General features: G+C 53.5%; 7 protein-coding genes across 7 annotated transcripts; 5 read left to right on the top strand and 2 right to left on the bottom strand.

Annotated features, from left to right (window-relative positions):
- Window positions 1-628: 628 nt before the first annotated feature.
- EsH8_V_000335 (asparagine synthetase B) lies at window positions 629-2,980 on the top strand (the record flags this gene model as incomplete). The annotated part of the gene is made up of 10 exons (XM_083272851.1): window positions 629-654; window positions 782-832; window positions 887-912; window positions 986-1,012; window positions 1,069-1,104; window positions 1,156-1,304; window positions 1,380-2,375; window positions 2,429-2,712; window positions 2,769-2,873; window positions 2,938-2,980. The coding sequence occupies 10 exons, from the start codon at window positions 629-631 to the stop codon at window positions 2,978-2,980; spliced, it is 1,743 nt and encodes a 580-aa protein (XP_083125566.1).
- A 987-nt stretch (window positions 2,981-3,967) lies between these two features.
- Window positions 3,968-5,278, top strand: EsH8_V_000334 (eukaryotic porin/Tom40; the record flags this gene model as incomplete). Its single annotated transcript, XM_083272850.1, has 5 exons — window positions 3,968-4,012; window positions 4,142-4,264; window positions 4,368-4,398; window positions 4,543-5,060; window positions 5,129-5,278. The coding sequence occupies 5 exons, from the start codon at window positions 3,968-3,970 to the stop codon at window positions 5,276-5,278; spliced, it is 867 nt and encodes a 288-aa protein (XP_083125565.1).
- Window positions 5,279-5,525: 247 nt separating this feature from the next.
- On the bottom strand, window positions 5,526-6,554 carry EsH8_V_000333 (J domain-containing protein; the record flags this gene model as incomplete). Its single annotated transcript, XM_083272849.1, has 2 exons — window positions 5,526-6,162; window positions 6,355-6,554. The coding sequence occupies 2 exons, from the start codon at window positions 6,552-6,554 to the stop codon at window positions 5,526-5,528; spliced, it is 837 nt and encodes a 278-aa protein (XP_083125564.1).
- Window positions 6,555-7,885: 1,331 nt separating this feature from the next.
- EsH8_V_000332 (alpha/beta fold hydrolase) lies at window positions 7,886-8,890 on the top strand (the record flags this gene model as incomplete). Its single annotated transcript, XM_083272848.1, has 1 exon — window positions 7,886-8,890. The coding sequence occupies one exon, from the start codon at window positions 7,886-7,888 to the stop codon at window positions 8,888-8,890; it is 1,005 nt and encodes a 334-aa protein (XP_083125563.1).
- A 902-nt stretch (window positions 8,891-9,792) lies between these two features.
- Window positions 9,793-10,683, top strand: EsH8_V_000331 (uncharacterized protein; the record flags this gene model as incomplete). Its single annotated transcript, XM_083272847.1, has 1 exon — window positions 9,793-10,683. One exon carries the CDS (start codon window positions 9,793-9,795, stop codon window positions 10,681-10,683), a length of 891 nt encoding a protein of 296 aa, XP_083125562.1.
- A 1,377-nt stretch (window positions 10,684-12,060) lies between these two features.
- Window positions 12,061-12,648, top strand: EsH8_V_000330 (uncharacterized protein; the record flags this gene model as incomplete). The annotated part of the gene is made up of 1 exon (XM_083272846.1): window positions 12,061-12,648. One exon carries the CDS (start codon window positions 12,061-12,063, stop codon window positions 12,646-12,648), a length of 588 nt encoding a protein of 195 aa, XP_083125561.1.
- A 3,225-nt stretch (window positions 12,649-15,873) lies between these two features.
- Window positions 15,874-17,502, bottom strand: EsH8_V_000329 (RAD52 DNA repair protein RADC; the record flags this gene model as incomplete). Its single annotated transcript, XM_083272845.1, has 3 exons — window positions 15,874-16,745; window positions 16,798-17,441; window positions 17,495-17,502. The coding sequence occupies 3 exons, from the start codon at window positions 17,500-17,502 to the stop codon at window positions 15,874-15,876; spliced, it is 1,524 nt and encodes a 507-aa protein (XP_083125560.1).
- Between the last annotated feature and the right edge of the window lie 1,042 nt (window positions 17,503-18,544).

The raw sequence follows: 18,544 nt of genomic DNA, 5'->3' as shown, positions 1-18,544 counted from the left end.
GGGCTCTCAGGAAATCAAAGCACCACACCGACCCTAAAGTCTCGTTGGTGGCCGGGAGTGTGCGAGTTTCTTATCAGTCGCCCAAGTTAGGTAATTCCGATACTCTTGGGTTCTGACTGGCCAGGCCACCAATGAGTGCAAGAGCCGAGATCGGCTCAGGGGGACAGCTTTGTTACACTAGCGCAACTCGAAGATTAGCGTATCGTGCCCAGTTACTGTGGTGCAGCGGCGGCTTGCAATCTCGCCGCATTTTGGCAGCCCTTGGGGATACTTTGGCAGAGTACCGACTAGACCTGACCCTATCGACGCCCCAGCCATGGCCTCCGTACCTTAGGTAAAGTAGGTACGGAGACAAGACTCAGGGTTTGCCGAATGCTAGGTGCTAGGGGGGATGTCATTGTGTCGGGCGGCTTTGGGGCCGGCGCGGCAAATGGAATAAAAAATAAAAATAAAAATTGGGTGAAGCGCAAGAAGAGTCATAACTCTTTCGCTCCCACCCTTCTTCCGCTGCTCCCACCTCCTGGTCCGTATTTATTCTCTCGGGACACGCCTTTCACCTCTCTGCTCTCGAAGTCACAGTTCATCCCATACACATACCCAGACCCAATCGCAGTTTGAAACCGCAGTCATGTGTGGCATCTTCGCCTGTCATCGGTAAGCCCAATTACGAGATCGTCCCTAGTTCGGCGGTGGGATGGAGGGGCAGTCCAGCTCCCCTCCAAAAAAAAAAGAACCCCGCCATGACTTTGCATGGACGATGCGACTGACCTTCTACGCGCAGTCATCCCGACGTTCAAAAATTCAAGCCCACGGCCCTGAAGCTGGCAAAGGCGTAAGTAATTAGCTTTCTGGCCATTGGACGCGTCAATTGACCTGTAAACTGTAGCATCCGTCACCGTGGTCCCGATTGGAGTGAGTTCTGAGTCACCGCGATGCGCGACTACGACAACAGAGTGAAGTTGACTGACCAACCTCCCCCACATAGGCGGCAGCATCACTTCCAACAACACGAGTATGTCAATCCTGGTTATGCCCATTGGCTTTCCCTCAATTGACCGTCAATCGCAGTTCTTTGCCATGAGCGTCTCAGCATCGTCGGCGTCGGTATGTCAACCTTTCCTATCCCACCGCCTCAATGGCTAACAATCATCACAGAGTCTGGCGCCCAGCCCCTTACCAACGAGGATGAGAGCATCGTCCTCGCCGTCAACGGTGAAATCTACAACCACCGTCTGATCCGCAAGCACCTGAAGCACACCTACCACTTCAAGACCGGCTCCGACTGCGAGGTTGTCATTCCTTTGGTGAGTCACATACCCGCGCACACATATCCTATCTTCAGAACCGGTAGACCTGGATGTCTAACGACAACAATCTAGTACATGGAGTATGGCCTCGACGCACCGAAGCACCTTGACGGCATGTTCTCGTTTGTTTTGTACGACAAGAAGCAGGACCGAACCATCGCCGCCCGCGACCCTATCGGCATCACCACCCTGTACATGGGTTGGTCAACAAAAGAGCCCGAGGCCGTCTACTTCGCTTCCGAGTTGAAGTGCCTGCACACCGTTTGCGACAAGATCGAGGCCTTCCCTCCCGGCCACATCTATGACTCTGCCACTGGCAAGACCACAAGATATTTCGAGCCCTCCTGGTGGGACCCTGCCAGAGTCCCCGAGACACCCGTCGACCTGAAGCTGGTTCGCGAGCAGTTGGAAAAGTCGGTCAGAAAGAGACTCATGGCTGAGGTGCCATACGGTGTGCTCCTTTCCGGTGGTTTGGACTCCAGCTTGGTCGCTTCCATCGCCCAAAGAGAGACTCTGCGACTGAAGAAGGCGGCCCTCGAGGCCAACGGCGGCGCCCTCCCGATGACGGAGAACCCCGACACCGGCGACGGCATGGTTGGTATCGACGACGACAACAAGCTGTCGACGGTTACATACCTGCCCCAACTCAACTCCTTCTCCATCGGTCTCCCTGGATCGCCAGACAACAAGGCTGCCACGGAGGTGGCCAAGTTCCTCGGCACCAAGCACCACGTCATGACCTTCACGATTGAGGACGGACTCAACGCCCTGTCCGATGTCATCTACCACCTCGAGACCTACGATGTCACAACCATCCGTGCCTCCACACCGATGTACCTCCTTTCCCGTAAGATCAAGGCCATGGGCATCAAGATGGTGCTCAGTGGTGAGGGAAGCGACGAAATCTTTGGTGGCTACCTCTACTTCCACGCTGCCCCCGACAAGAAGGAGTTCCACGAGGAGACTGTCCGCCGTGTCAAGAACTTGCATCTTGCCGACTGCCTGCGCGCCAACAAGTCGACCTCTGCTTGGGGTCTTGAGGCCCGCGTGCCGTTCTTGGATAAGGAGGTAGGTGGAAAATGACCCCGATGGCAACTTGGCCTCGCTAACAGCTGGTATAGTTCCTCGAGACGTGCATGAACATCGACCCCCAGGACAAGATGATCACCAAGGAGAAGATGGAGAAGTACATCCTGCGCAAGGCATTCGACACCTCGGACGAGCCCGGCGCCGAGCCGTACCTCCCGGAGAACATCCTGTGGAGACAGAAGGAGCAGTTCTCGGACGGTGTCGGATACGGATGGATCGATGCCCTCAAGGACAACGCCGAGGCCAACGTCACGGACGAGATGATGAAGAACCCCAAGCCCGAGTGGGGCAGCGACATTCCGGACACCAAGGAGGCGTACGCACCGTCCAATTTCCCCATTGTTGTGAATAATGCGCTAACATTAATGGCAGGTACTGGTACCGTCTCATGTTCGACGAGCACTTTCCGCCGCACTGCGCCTCGACTGTCATGCGCTGGACCCCCACTTGGTCCAAGCAGACGGATCCCAGTGGCAGGTGAGTCACAAGATGCCTGTCTCCATTGAAAAGTCTAGTCGGTTGCTGACCCGTTGCATAACAGAGCGATCGCCATCCACGAGAAAAAGTACGAAGATGCCGCATAAAGGGGTAATTTGGAGGGTGGTACCTGTATCCTAGCAACTTACGTTTATGAGGGCGGGTTAAGGTAAAAGCGTCCTGGGTTGTTGAATTATGTAGATCTCAACAAGTTTAGAGTCTCCAAAAAGAGAGAAATGCCACGATTACCATACTTAGGCAATTGCACGTTGACTGATGTTCTTGCGGCTGCTCGTTCCATGAAGTGGGATGGCGCACATCGGTTTGCCATATACCCCGGCTATGATTACCAGGGATTGGGGTTTCTGGGGTTTGACGAGAAGGTAGTGTATTCATCCCGCAGTCTTCCCCAACTTCACTTCCCCCCTTCAGGAGCCCGCTTCGTGTGCGACAATGATAGATTGCCCAGGATTGTAGAGTTGGGGGCGGGTGATTGGCCCCGGGAAATCCACAGTAACTCGGTTATTCCATATCGCCAGAAAGAAGGTGAGACTAGGTATTGGAGGGACAGTGCAAACGGAAGCTGAAAGAAAGAGTAAAAGGCAGCGCCGCAGGTTCTTTCCCTCTGCCTTTTAAAGCCCTCCTGATTACACGGTGGTCACAGAAAACAACCTTGACAACCTCACCATCTCACCATCTACACCCTCAAGCACACAAAGTCAAGCAGCCAACCAAGCCATAAGCATCAAGCAGCCCAGCCAGCATCCCTAGCCAGACGCATCCACTTCTTGCCTTGTCCACGAGACCCGTTTGAGCTCGTCGCAGTCCCAACAAACCAATAACGCATCCACGTGGTGCCAAAAACGTCCTAGCGCGACCAAGTCACCACCAAGCTCTTCCGGACCGAATTAAGCCGGGAATCCCCGTCAACCAATTGATGCAACCAAAACATTTTCTCGAACAGCTTCCGCCCCAGCATCAGAACATCTCCTGAAAGGACACCTGCATCCCGCCTTTTCGCTCGTCGCATCTTGTCAACGTTTCCCATTTTCAACTCAATTCTCCCCCCAAGTCCTCCCTCAAAACCAGCAATCATGTCTGTCCCCAACTTCGGAGATATCGCCAAGTCGGCCAACGACGTACGCATTTTCCATCTCCCTCTTTGATTCGGGTATTCGCGGGCAGGGGAGAAAAAAGAGCTCTTGGCTCTTCCCTGGCCGAGGTCATACGCGATGAGAAACCACTCAGCTGACATTAGCCCTCGATAGCTCCTCAACAAGGACTTCTACCACCTCTCTGCCACCACCTTCGAGCTGAAGAGCAACACCCCCAACAACGTTGCTTTCAAGGTCACTGGCAAGACCTCCCACGAGAAGAGCACTGCCGGAGCTGTAAGTCGCGCCATTTCTACACCGAGACACCTCGGGCAAATTATGTGTTGCATAAACACATCAACAAACATGAACCTTGACTGACGCTTTTTTCCTAATTCAGATTGAGGGCAAATACAACGACAAGGCAACCGGTACAGCAACCACTGTTCATCGTTTAAAGAGCTTGAATCTTAGCTTGGGTCGAATATACGGAAAGCCTTATGGCAGTCCGGTTTCGTTCGGAGCAAGCGTCCAGCCTGGATTTGCACATTTGCTAATGTTCTACAATCGCGCAGGCCTGACCCTTACCCAGACATGGAACACCGCTGCCGCCCTTGACACCAAGGTCGAGCTCGCCGACAGCCTCGCCAAGGGCCTTAAGGCTGAGGGTGTTTTCTCCTTCCTCCCCTCCGCCGGCGAGAAGGCTGCCTCCAAGAAGGGCGCCAAGTTCAACCTCACCTTCAAGCAGAGCAACTTCCACAGCCGTGCCTTCTTCGACCTCCTGAAGGGCCCCACTGCCAACATTGATGCCGTCGTCGGCCACGAGGGCTTCCTTGCTGGTGCCTCTGCTGGCTACGATGTCAACAAGGCCTCCGTCACTGGCTACGCCGCCGCCGTTGGCTTCCAGGCCCCCACCTACAGCGCTGCCGTCACCGCCAGCGACAACCTGAGCGTCTTTGCCGCTTCCTACTACCACAAGGTGAACAGCCAGGTCGAGGCCGGTGCCAAGGCTACCTGGAACTCCAAGGCCGGCAACAACGTTGGCCTTGAGGTTGCCAGCAAGTACCGCATCGACCCCGTCTCTTTCGCCAAGGTGCGTTCCCTTCTCTCGTCCCCATCCTCTTTGTTCAAGAGCCGTGTCTTACATTTTTCCGCGTACAGTTCAAGGTCAACAACAACGGTGTTGCCGCCCTTGCCTACAACGTTCTCCTCCGCGAGGGCGTTACCCTGGGTCTTGGTGCCTCCTTCGATACCCAGAAGCTCGACCAAGCTACCCACAAGCTCGGCGCCAGCTTCACCTTCGAGGCCTAAGCCTTTTTCGCTTGCATGTATACTTGACGAGGGAAATCCATTCCGCTTTCTCGGCCGGTTTGCCGACCCAATGCTCTTCTTATTTCATTTGGAGGCTCCTGTCTAGTGTAGATTAGTTCGGGGAGTAATTGAGTTTTGATCGACCGGGAAATATGCGCTCTCTTGCGACGTGATGTTGTCGATTGTTGATTTTATTGTGATGTTCACTTTCTTCTGGAACATATCCCTACTGCGTGTCCATCCTGTTTCATGATTTCGCCTCTTTCTTGCCCCGGCGCAATCCGCCAACAGCAACATACGGTATGAAAAAGGAAAAGAAGAGGATGCCGCTAACCACCAAAAAGGCGCCCATGGACGTCTCCTGTGGCCCGGTCGGAATGGTTCTACCAGCGACCTTTGTCGCCCGTCTATAGTCCTGCTTCTGCTGCGTCTTGGTATGCGTATGCGAATCGAAGTGCGGCACCTGGCCATACCTCGCGTGCGCGTACGGATCCTGGCCGGGACCCATCCCTGGCTGCGCCTGCTTCGCCCCGGTAGCGCCGGGGGCGGTGCTCCCCTCGTGCGCCTCCCTGCGCTTCGCGGATTGATTGCCCCATCCGCCCGAGCGGTAGAAGCTGGGCGGCGGGCCGCGGAAGGTTGTTTTTCGCCGCGAGAGGCCCGAGGCGGGGCGCCCTCCCGCCGGGCCTGTGCTGCTGTGGTACGAGCCGCGCCGGTGGGAGTGGGAGTGGGAGGAGGAGGACGGGACCGTGCGGTCGTAGGCTGCGCGTTTCGCTGGGGTGCCGAGGACGGAGTAGGCCTCTGCTATGGCGTGGAATTTGCGGGATGCGTTTGGGTCGTCCCGGTTATGATCTGGGTGGTGAGTTTTGGAGAGGGCGTAGAAGGATCTGGTGGGTGGTGAAAGGACATTGTTAGCTACTCTGGAGCAGGAAAATCTACAAACAATTCTACGTCATGAACTGTAGAAGAAGAAAAGGCGAGGATTGGGACCAGGCTGCTGGCGCCTGGTGTTGGGGGTTTGGCCCCGTTCGGCTGGATTGATCGTACGATTGGGAAGCGGAGAGGGGGCGGGGACGCACTTCTTGATCTCGGAGGGCGAGGCATCGTGGGAGACTTTCAGGGTCTCGTAGTGGTTCGTGGAGGCGACGTCATCTCCAAGGGGGCGGGAGCTCGTGAAGGCGCGGGAGCGAGCTCGGAGAAGCTGCGCAGGGACTGAGGTCGGGGTTGCGCCGGAGCGGAGGGGACGGGCCGCTACGGGTTGGAGCCGGCGGAGGAGCATGCCTCATGCTCATCTATATCGCCTCCTCTAGTTGAGCAACACGAAAGAAAGAAAGAAAAAGGGCCAAAACAAAATCAATTGAAAGGGAACGTGAACGGGGCCATTTGGGGTGGGCAAAGTGAGAGAGAGGCGGAAATGTAGAGGAGCTTGGAGTAGGTGGGAACGGTAGGGCGTCAAGGGTCCTACTCGCGTGCGCCCCAGACGAAGTAGTGACGAAATCGACGGTCGGTCGATTGGTCGGTGGATCAGCTTGCACACCCACCCATCCCTGCATCTGGGGATTACCTAATGCAGAATCCCCCAGCCATCAGTGTGAACACCAATTATGCAGCGCATTTCGGCATGCTTGATCTTTTCCAGTCCGCCAAAGTTGAAAAACATCACTAGCAGACTACTGGGAGTGACTTTTTGGGAGACTAACAGATTTCAATTTTAGAGCGTTATTTTCATTAAGTTTTAAGACTGCGATGTAGGTATTGCTGGACCCCGTCCCCAGGGTCCAACACGCAGCAACCAAATCAGACGTCGAAGGGATGTCACGGTTGCAACCTAACATACATGTACCGGATGATACTGCAACCAAGCGACTAATTATGACGTTTATTGGGCTTTGATCTGAAGTCTTCGCTTTGTAGTCGAGAACAACAGGTCTGAGCGATGAAGCAGGGGCAGGTGTCAACGCCCAACTCAAACTTACATGAAATTCAAACTCCCGTTTGGAAGCGTCTGTGAATACACCAGATGAATGCCGCGGCTGGCATGAGAAATACTTACTAATGTAGCTGCCGCTGTGCGCAACAGGGGGTTATGCGAGCCTAGCGAATTGCGAAGGGGGAAGGGGGAAGGGAAGGGGGGTGTTGAGGCGTTCTCTCACTGCTTGGATAGGATGATAACGAACAGTTCAGTGAGAGTAAAGTTGCGGACCTAGGGCCAGTATTTCCACAGCTTAATTATTTGTCGGCTGAATAAACGTTGTAGGAATAAACTCTTTAATTTAGTATGATGCTCATCTCAGATGACCCTTTGCATATTTAGAGGTTGCATGCATGCAGGAAGAAGAGTTGGTGGGGGGTTTGGCGGCCTAAAATCGATCGGAGAGCGATGCAGATCTTAGTGAACTTCGGAAACATTTCGTAGACTTTTGTTTCGGCAGCATTAGTTTAAAAACTCGAGCCATTCCAATGCCAAAGAAGACGCAGCTAGTGCTACTTTGAATACCACCCTGCCAATCCTTTTCCTTTCTGCATGCACATGGAATTTCAAGACCGCCCAAGCAGACCTTTACGACTGACTTATCAAAATTGACGAGATCTCAAGGTTCAGCAGCCACCATGCCGCATATCCACTCCAAAACACTGGAGCTCTCGTCAACTATATCGTATAAATATCATTACTGTAAAGCAAGCCAACCGGGCCTCCCAACCGCTCTTTTCCTCCATGGTTTCCCCTCCACTGCCACCGACTTCCGCCCCCAGCTCGATCACCTCGCCTCGCAGGGCTACGGCGTCCTTGCCCCGGACCTTCTCGGCTACGGGGGGACGACGAAGCCGAATGACCCGCACGAGTATGTCTGGCGCGCTATGAGCGGCCATATTGCGGCCATTCTGGATGCGGAGGGTCTCACAGGTACCGGCGCGGGGGGGCTGGTGGTGGGCGTGGGCCATGACCTTGGCTCCTGGTTCCTCAGCAGGCTCTACCACTTCTACCCGTCCAGGTTCGTGGGCCTGGTCTTCCTGGACGTCGGGTACGCCGTGCCGGGGGACAGGTTCGACGTCGAAATGATCAATCGCATGACCAAGGAGATGATGGGCGAGGAGCGATTCCGGTACTGGGACTTCTTCACTGACCCCGACGGGGTTGCGCTGATGGACCGCAACGTCGAGTCCGTGGTGTCATTGATGCACGCATCCCCAGAGGTGATGGCGGCGAACATGGGGCCAGCAAATAAGACGAGAGACTGGGTTTCTGCAGGACGTATTGCACCGGTGCATTCTTTTGGGGATGGGGGTGTCGAGAGCAGTCCGTACTTTCGGGAGAAGACCGCCGTGTTCAATGAGGGAGGCTGGACAGGTCCTACAAACTGGTACAGGGCTCTCAAGGACAACTTGTCGTTTGAGGATGAGATTGGCATGAAGAAGGAGCTCGAGGTTCCTGTGTTAGTAGTGGGCTGCGGCCGGGACGAGATGACGGTGCCCGGATTCCAGGATCAGATGACAAAGCCGTGGGCAAAGGCTGGGTATCGGTTCGAAGTACTTGACACGGGGCACTGGGTTATGCTTGAGGACTCGGAGGGGACTAATAAGTTATTGGATGAATTCCTTCGTAGTGTTGCGTGAGCATGATGGAAAATACAACTCTGCCAGGCTTGCAAGGCTATTGCCACTTTCCTCAGGCATCACCCTCCTGGTTCATGTGGCAGAGAAGCCCGGTTTCGAAGCGGCCGGAATGCAGAGACGGGACGGCACGGAGCCGGGTTACAGGATGACCCACCCACACCGCGTCAACCCGACCATATCGAGTGCTAACAATTATCCAGCATCTCCGAGACAGCCCCAACTGACGTTTGCCCATACTGCTATGATGCACCCTTACAGTGGTTTAGGTGCCCAGCATATCCTACTTAGGGGGTCGGGCTGCCTATAGCTTCCGTATCTGCTCTAATGCACCGAGGGTCATTCGACGTCGTTTTTCCATAAGTTGCGCATCACACACGTCGGCGCCCCTCGCCATTCACTGAGAAAATGATGTAGTTTGGATGAAGGAAGACAATAAAAGCAGAAACGGTTGCTTGGCATGGATGGGATGTGCTGGCGTTCGGGCGCTTCTGACAGCATACTAATGATGAAGCTACCTCCGCTCTCCAATAATCAATCAACCTCAATAGACCTCACTCAATTCAACCTCACTCCCTCCGACCACCCTCCAATTCTCAATCTACAAAACATTATCTGCCCACCTTTCGAGATCTTTGAAAACCAACTTCTCCTCTTGTGAGATTAGGCGATGCCATCCGTGAGTTCTCATCGTCGCTGGTTAGCAATCACTCGCAACGCCACGTACAAAAAACATCGATCCCGGCCGGAAACCCGGCCTCGCAGGTGTGTCCCACATCCATTCGCAATGCTGCTGCTGTTCAGCCAGCGAACGCGACTGCTGACTGTCACAGTCATTTTCTCAAGCCAGTCTTGAACCATCCGCCACACAGCCGCTCACCGCCTGGGTGAGCTCCGCGTCGAACATGGTCCGCCAGTCGCGCTTGAATTCAGACAAGACAGCTGGTGATTCGGATGACGACCTCGCGCACGTGCAAGGCAACGACAGCATCGAGTCCATTCTGGAATTCGAAAATAGGTCGCCGCAGTATCAAGATGACCTAGAGGATTTTCTCCAGGGGATCGATCCGGCGCACAGCATCTATTCCAATGCGGGAAATGTCAGCGAGACGACCATCGCTGCATTTCAAGGATGGGGCCAAAGTAGCCCAGACGCAGCACCCTGGAATCCTGTGGCCTCCAACACAACTCCGCATGGCCAAACCATCATACACAATGGGGCCTTGCTCTCCAGTGCATCTGCAAGCCAGTGGCAACTGTCCTATTCCACGTCTCTCAGCGCCGTCACATCCAGCCAGACAGGGTATTCGTTTCTGGGCCCCCCCGCTCCCTCTACTGGGGATGGCGTTAGCATCTACAGCGACTACATCTCCCCAGAGAATCCCCTAGTTAGCACGGCGTGGCCACCGGTTATGCCAGCACCGCACAGTTACGCTGAAACTGCGACCCTGCCTTCACCAATTATTGAAACCTCGGTTGGGGAGTACACGCCCGGTTGTGTCTGCTGTGGCACTCGTTGGCACGACCGTACCCTGTTTGACCGCCACAGAATAAACAAAGATCACTTTGCGAATGGCCGGCAGTATCTGTGCAAGTGTGGCTACCGGACTGCACGCAAAGACAACCACCGGCGGCACTTGAAGGGCGACTGCGACCGCAAATTTGACCCGGTGTTGTCTTTCTCTTGTATTTGCGGAGAACAGTATCGGGACATTGACAAACACTTTGATCATTTTGAACAATGCGGGAAACGGCGGCCAGGGCGGCGCCCGAACAGGGTCAGGTCATCGTCGTAGGCTGACTTCTCGAAAACTCCGGGAACGAAGCCACAGCCTGCAAGGCATCCGGCTTTGATCGTGTTTTGGAGGTTTAATACACAGTCTTCACTTCGTGTTCTTGGCCCTTGGGTGATCTAAACACACCCGGATACTACTTTAATTGGGGGTAGATAGCACTCGATTGATTTACTTGATATTAATTGCGTCAAAACTTTCAACTTGAGTGGTTGTGCTTGCAAAACTAGTGCGAGTGAATACTAATTCTGGACTTTGAGAGCCTAGAATGTACTCGATGGCGAATAAGCGTGGAGGTCGCCTGCTGAGGCGTATATGTAATGGGGGGATAATTCAGGTGAGATCTGCGCTGGAAGATGCCCCAGTGACCACAATCAGCGCCGTCTGATAAGGCCAAATGCCGTGGAAGCAGCTGAACATGACGCCCTGGTATTTGAAAAAAATACAGGCATAGACGGCCGAATAAGTGGTCTTGACCTTTCATATTTATATTCTAGGGATAGTTGGTATTGGCCACACAATGCCTAATAACTGAGGTCCTGGTGATCATGAAATCCGGCTCAAGCCTACATGAGATGACCTAATATCCCAGGCAGGCGATCAATTTGCCTACTCTTGCCTGTCCGCGCCCCAACAGAGACATTTGGCCTCTCTATCCAGCATTAGCCGAACTAATCCACGTTGAGGTTCATTTCTGCCTGATCTCGGTGAAGCAAGAGTCTCTTATTGGCCGTCAGCTGTATTTGAGGTTTATTTCTTCGCCGATTTACGGGGAGTCAAGGAAGCGGGATTTGTGGGGCGTTCGGTATGTCTAGGCACCGGTTGCCTTACCAGAGCCTGATCACTCTTTTCGGGTGCCTTGTTGGGAAGAGATGGTGTTGTCTAAATGCCTCTCATCCAGGTTCCCAGCAGAATACTACAATCACACACTCGTGCAGATGCCAGCAGGATCACAATACGGGCATTCACAACTGGAGCTGACATCAACCGTTGGTCACTAGGACTGGCGAACCATTCCATGCCAACGTTGATGGTGGAAGTTTATGCTCCAACTCTAGGCTCTTAGGTCCACATCACACATGGTGATCTCTAAGCCCAGCTTACTTGATCTCAAAACTGATATAATTAGGTTCCTTCGAAAATTGCAGAAACTTACCCAAGTTTATTGCCTAATTAGCATGCTGTTATACCCGGTGATTCTTCCATTTCAGTAACCATCTCTTTTCAAAATTATATATCTACACAGACATTCAACGAGGAAAGTCCAAACTGCCAATAGGTTCGTAGTATTTCAATTTACCACAATTTGATAAACTCCGCTCGAGACGGAAAACAACGTTTCTGACTTGCAAATTGCAAAAGCAGTCTATCTCAACTGCCATGGAATTGCGGCAAAACAACACGACGCCCGGAACACATTCAGTGAACTTCATTAGCGGGACGTACCAGATACAGAGCCACAAACTCAGCGACGACTACCTCGACGTCTACGTTGTGACCGATACAGCCGGCGCACAATTTGAGGCGCAGGCATTCACGCCGATCGCAGAGATGCCGCGAGAGAGGGAGGGGCTCTGCCAAGCGCGGCGACGGCGGATGAAGCGTATTTGCCGTTCCCCAAACTTTGAAGGCGAGCTCGAGCACAACGGGCGTCGGTTCCTCTTGTCTAGGGTGCAGAGAAGCGATAAAGAGTGGGTGAACCTGCAGGCTCAAGTGGGCGGGCTTGTCAAGAGTGAGAATATGCCTCTGCCGATAGAGGCTTGTGACAAGAATACCCGTGTCTGGGCAGACGGTTTCGTAGCGAAGGGGCAAGTGATGCCGGAACCGCACAAGAGATCGAGCTATGCAGAGGCGGTGGCGAGAAATGCAGAATATTCGGAGGATTTAGATCTGCCCACCGGAAGGCAAAAGGTGTGTTTTAGCCCGAGTGGTTCAAAAGAGGCCAAGAGGCAGAATATGCGGTGGTGATTCACAGCCAAGGGCCCGAAGGGAGAATGTTCTCTCATAGTCGGAGATATTACTAGTTAGGTATTGTTTGGAAGTTGTTGTCTTCCTCGAGAAAGTCCCTACAGCCACTGGACCTCGTATTCAACTAATATCTGTCGAAGTCTAAGGATTTCTTATTCAAGTTTGCTTCAGAAGTTCAGATGAATGTCTTCAATTTCGGAGCCAGTGGCGTTTGCTTGTGAAGTCAACACAGGCTATTGAACTGCCAGCCGTTCAATGCCCGCTCCTCTACATTTACTTGCTCAACGTTTCTGGTCCCTTTATTAACCGGGAACCAGGAATGATCGGAGGATACAACGCCTATATTCTTAACGAGAATCCTACGTCTCTCAACAGCTGACAGTTAGTAGATGGAACACAAAAATACACATTGAAGGATAAATCTTTGGCCGCCGCATTCATTGAGGACCGATGTTTGCTCCATCCCAAAGGAGACGACAGTCGTTGAAGGACAGGAACGGCGGGCTTGTCAGATAGTTGAAAGCGTTTCATACATGGTTCTGGAGGCAACACTTCACATGGGAATGCGGAAATTTTGGACGGAACCTGGTGACCTGTCGAATGAAGGGATATTCAGTCGCATATGTGGAGTTGAAGTCTCCTCACTGTAGATTATGATTAATGCTCGTATAAGCCTTTCGGCTTTACATGCGTAACTCCCGAGACCCGGCACCGGCACGTATAGGATCGCTCTCTCAGACTACCAGGTCATTCTCAAATAATTGATTCCACCGAATGGCTAAACGGGAGGAGAACAGGCGCGGCAGCGGATCTCAATACCCTAAAACCTGTATCAATAACCGCGTAACGATGCACGAGGGCAGCACTCACCAGGTTCTTGCCAGGGCTGTCCGAGCAGTTCGTCGGAAGTGGGAAGTACTGTTGAATAGCCCAGAGCGACGTGACGGGTGAGTAGTTGAACAGGATCCGAGCGCGAGGCACCTCGTCGCGGTACAGCTGAATAATATCTGCAGACCAAGCTCGGTCAGTATACTTTCACAAGGGGGCTGCGGAGGCTACTTCCCCATTAGCCGGCGCGTGAGAACCGGGGTGGGGTTTCCTCGGATGCCGAATCCGACGCCGGTTCCGGTCCACTCCACGCCCTTCAATTCGTCCGAGACGAAGTCCAAGCTGTCTTCGGGCCCCAAGAGGATGGCTTGAGCGATATCTGTCAGCAAGAGCCCGCCAGCAGATCTAGCGAGACGGCTCACCCTTAATGTTATAGCCAGCCCGTGTGATGGACGCGATGTCTCCCCGGATGCCAGCCTCAACCTGTGCAGGAGTGAAATTGCTTGCTGCAACGGCGGGATGGTTCCACGGCAGGCCGCTGCATGGCAGGATATCAGCACGGAAAAGTAGCCAAGTAGTTAACCTTCTTTAGCCAGCAACTTACATGAATACGAAGTTGTATCCGCCGCAGGCTGGCAAACAGTCGGTTGTGACAGAGGAAGAGGAAGAAGAAGAGGAGGAAGAAGAGGAAGAAGAGGAGGAGGATACGGTATTCGGAGCGACCGGTGAAGCTGTAGCACAGGCAGCGAGGCCAAGTGCAATGATACCCCGGAAGTTTACCATCGTCACTGAAAAGAAGGAGGCAGAACTAAGATCGCCGGCGTAAACGGTGACTAGATTCTGGTGGGCAACAATTTCGAGGAGGCTAAGTTGGACTTCTGTGGTTACAGCTCGTCATCAACAGTTCGACCTGTCACTTTTAGCTTTTCGGAGTCGAACCTTCACAAACTGGACCCTCTCCAGGGAGGGGAAAAGACCAAAACCATGGGCGACGCCCACCCTACACCGTCGTTTGCGGCAAGATTCTTTTCGGCGCGTGTTGTTTACAAACATGGGGGCATTCTTGTGGCCGCCTCAGCTGAACAAACACGCGTGTGGGTGGATTGTTTCTCTGGCCATTAGACAAGGCGGGATGAGTTTTCGCGGCCGCTACCCTGATGAATGCTTACAATGGTGAACGCCGATGTTTGAGATGTGGAATGCCCATTCATTTCATTGATATTAAAAGTTTCGAGACAAGCCGGGAAAAGGTCTCGGCAGTTGGATGAGACCGCTAGTGCAAGAACAAGCCTAGGTATGTTTTAAGCGGCAACAAAACATGCTACTCACGATGCTCGGCGTTTGTCTTGTGACTAAGGTAGGACCAAGTCCTTGATGACGGGTTTCGTTGTGCGTGTGTAGAACGACCGGTCAGCACACTTAGTATCGAGGCAATCGTTATCGTCGCTCACAATCGAGTAGTGTAAAATGTCTGGATCATATATGAGGCGCAAATCCCCGACAAGGTAATTCCGTCGAACCTACATTGCTTTTGACCCGTTAAATAGACTTCAGACGGCCTGGTTCCTTAAACCTTGTGGTTTGGGGTATTTCCCTTTTGGCCTTCTGGAGGGTTCTAGCGTATTATAACGCCATTGTCAGATGTTGTCGCCTGTATATGTTCGACGTCTTCTTGCTTAAGGTTACGACGAGGGTTGATTGAACGCTTGTTATGCCATTCTAAAGATCGTTTAATATTAGCCACCTGTCACCCTCGACTTACGATAGACGAAGAATGACCAGGCCTGGGTCCATCTATACGAAGTCTAGGACACGGTCATCACATGTATTGTGCCCGCAGAAGCATCTATAATGATGGGGTATTCCGAACCAGCCTAAAGGACGTACAGTGATTCCTGGAACGGAGATAATGCCAGATGCTTTGCGCTTGCGAGCACCGCAGGTGAGATCAAGATAAATACGGGTGGGCGGGCAGCAGCCAACAACCAAGAGACCAATCATTTGTTAACAACACGGCCGAGAGCTTACTGGCGTCTCGATCGCCGACCAATTCATCATCATCAGGTGTGTAAGCGCTCTCGATGCGACATTATATCTACGACCTCAGCCCTGCATGCAAGTTTCCCGTCTTGGACAACAAGGAACAAACCGGAGATTCATATATTTGTACTGCGATTGCAGTTACCAGTCCGCCGACAGCCTCTAGGGAGTGAGGAGATCGCTGCCTCCCACACTGAAGAGCAAAAGTTATTCGTTACATTCCATAATCCGTCCAAGGCACCTTGACTTGGCAGCCCATTGCCCAACCCCGAAACTCCATGCGTTATGCACCTACCTGATCGAACCAGAACTCCGAAGCTATAGGCCCGCCTCAAAATTGACTACCATGCCCCCACTTCATGTCATCCTTTGACGTTTAGGGTCGGATGCCGCTCCGCCAGGGGGGTTGCTCGTCGTCCCATTGTTCGATACATCAGCGAGAACTGGCCTACCTGCACCATCCTGCTGCAGCGGGCGCTTCATAGTGGGTGGTCGGTAAGAGCCCCGGTTAGCCAAAGGACTACCTGGCCCCCCTGGAGCTCCGATCCGCCGGGTTTGACTAAATTGCGGGTGAGGCATATTCGCGCCGCTCGCTGGGCCAGCGTTACCTGGCCTGACTGGTGTGAAACCTGAGGTGGATCCCTGCGGTTGCTGCGAAGAGGAGGGCGGGACATGTTGCCCAGTTCTTGTGAGAGGTTTCGAAGATGAGTGGTCTATGCCGGGGGTCTTTCGTATGGATGGGCTCTCTGCCTTGGGATTGAAGGCTTGTTGCCCAGCTGGCAGCATCAGGGGTGCGTCAGCGTTATTCGCCTGCAGAGCAGAATCTGGGATTTGCTGTACAGCACGTGCAGAGAAGAAGGCGACAGGCTCAGCGTGGTTGCCAGCCTGCCCTGGCGTGGTCATATTTCCATTGGCGGCGGGTGCCGATGGCGCGGATGGCGCTGATACGTTTGTGGGCGCGCGGGGCTGATTCGGTGGTTGGGGCCGGTTGCTATAGCCTGTCGGAGGACCCGGTCGTGATTGTGCCTGGTTGGGTGTCTGAGGTGGTCGTAGGTTTCCTGCCGATGTGCTCCTGTTTATTTGGCGGGAGGGGGCTTGCATGTGTTGAGGTACAGGTGCTGGCGCAACGCTCGATGCCCTATCATTCGAAGCGGCAGCCGCTGCCGGTGGTAGAGCCACTTCATCCGGATGATCGCTTTCGACGACAGCAAAGTCTGCTTCGTCAAAGTCTGGACGTGTCAGTCACAGGTTCAGTCATGTACAGTTGCCAAGAGAGCCTACCTTCAAGGAGGTCCTCGAGCGAGTCCGCCGTTTCCAGCTTCAACAACGGTGCCTTTTCTTCCTCCTTCTTGATAGCAAAGTCAGAATGTCTGTGCAGCTCGGTCTCGTTGAACTTGGTCGGGGCAACTTTCATCTTAGTCACCTTGGCGAGGTAGTCCTTGTCGTAGATGCAGTTGCCCAGCACGTTTCCAAAGTTCCTCAGCGCCCTCTTCAATGCGTCCGTCGTGCCCTCCTTCTTGGCTTTCTCAAACGCCGCGGCTTTACCCTTGCAATTCTCAATGTGTCCGTAGCCAATGTCCTCGTGGAAGGTGCCGTCGCGGAGCGTCACCCGCATGATGACGGACAGACCCAGGCTGATCTTCATGGTCTGGGGGTGCTCGTCGACGAAGTCTACCTGAATGTTCTGGATGGACGAGGACCAGCCATTGAAGCCAAAGACCTCATTCGCGAGGGCGATGCACTTCTCGGCGGCGATGTAGTGCACTTTCTGACCCGAGGGCCCAGCGCGTGCGGATATGTACTCGGGGCCAAGTTGTCTCTCGAGGCGACTCTGGAGTGTTGCAATTTCCTGGGCTGTGTATTCGCTCATTCGCTTCTGCGGCTCCTCGAAAGGGTTCGCCACGCTATAGTGCTGATCACCTGGGCTGTGGAAGTACTGTCAGTAAAGCTACACGCGTCTGGATGACAACAAACATACGCGGGCATCTTGTCGGACAAGTCGTCTGCGGTTCACAAAGCCGACATATACAGAGCTCAAGTTGGACTTCAGAGACAGAAATTCAGGTCTTTGGACTGAGACCTTCTGAAGTGGGCATGTGGTGGTCGTGGGTCAACCGAGTGCTGGCTGCCTGGCAAGATGTAGAGTAACAGCTGTGGCGCGTTCTAGCAGACAGCCCTCCTTCACGCGTCGAGGCAGCAATGACGGGTAATCACGTGATACAAATGAGGTAAGCCGCCACCACGTCCTGATTAGATAACCTTAGCCGAACCGTCGTATCCGAGAGAACCTTTTTTAGGCTCCAGGTATCCGTACTTTGCCGCTGAAAGTAGTGTACCTGTAGGGCTAGCGCCTGTCGTCCGAACAGTTAACTGTTGGAGAAGCACCTCCACAACCTACCCCGCGCAAAGCTTCCTGGAGCACCCTTGAGGGCGAGCCCATCTCATAAGCGGCGAGATCCAACTCATTACGACGAGCGAGAGAACGTGCATTCTTCACGAGTTTCAGCTTTCAAGCGCCAACGACACGGCCACCATCACGCAAGATTGGACAGGGCTAGGCAATATGAATGGAAGTGCTGGTGTAACGTGACCCGAGCGCCCCGGACTGGAAGCGAAATGGCCAATGCTGTGTAGCCCCTGTAGTTGACCTGATCATTTTTTTTGTAGAAAGAGGTAAAAGGGATGGCCACAAGGACCTGCGGCTGACCCAGTCTCGGTTACGTGTTGATGATCAGGCACGCACAGAGGGCGGGGTTGCATCAGATTGTAGTCGAGCCACGGAATGCCAAGTAGGAGTCCATTGTTGGGACTGAAAAGGCCTTGGAGTCGGGGTGTCGCATGCACCCAGACAAAGCTGCATCAAAATCTCACAACTTAATTACCGTGAGTATATCCATTGTGTGTGTCACCGACTTAGTGGGCAGTTGAAACAGATTGACCGCCTTGGATGCACAAACCGGGCGGCTCATATGACTGCAGAGACACGTAAGCGTAGTGTCATGGATACCAAACGTGCTAATACTTTAAT

The sequence above is a fragment of the Colletotrichum jinshuiense genome, chromosome 5 (genome assembly GCF_051148585.1).
Source record: "Colletotrichum jinshuiense chromosome 5, complete sequence".
Lineage (NCBI taxonomy): Eukaryota > Fungi > Ascomycota > Sordariomycetes > Glomerellales > Glomerellaceae > Colletotrichum > Colletotrichum jinshuiense.
The sequence above is the reverse complement of the archived record's forward strand: the minus strand, read 5'-3'. Positions and strand labels throughout refer to the sequence as shown.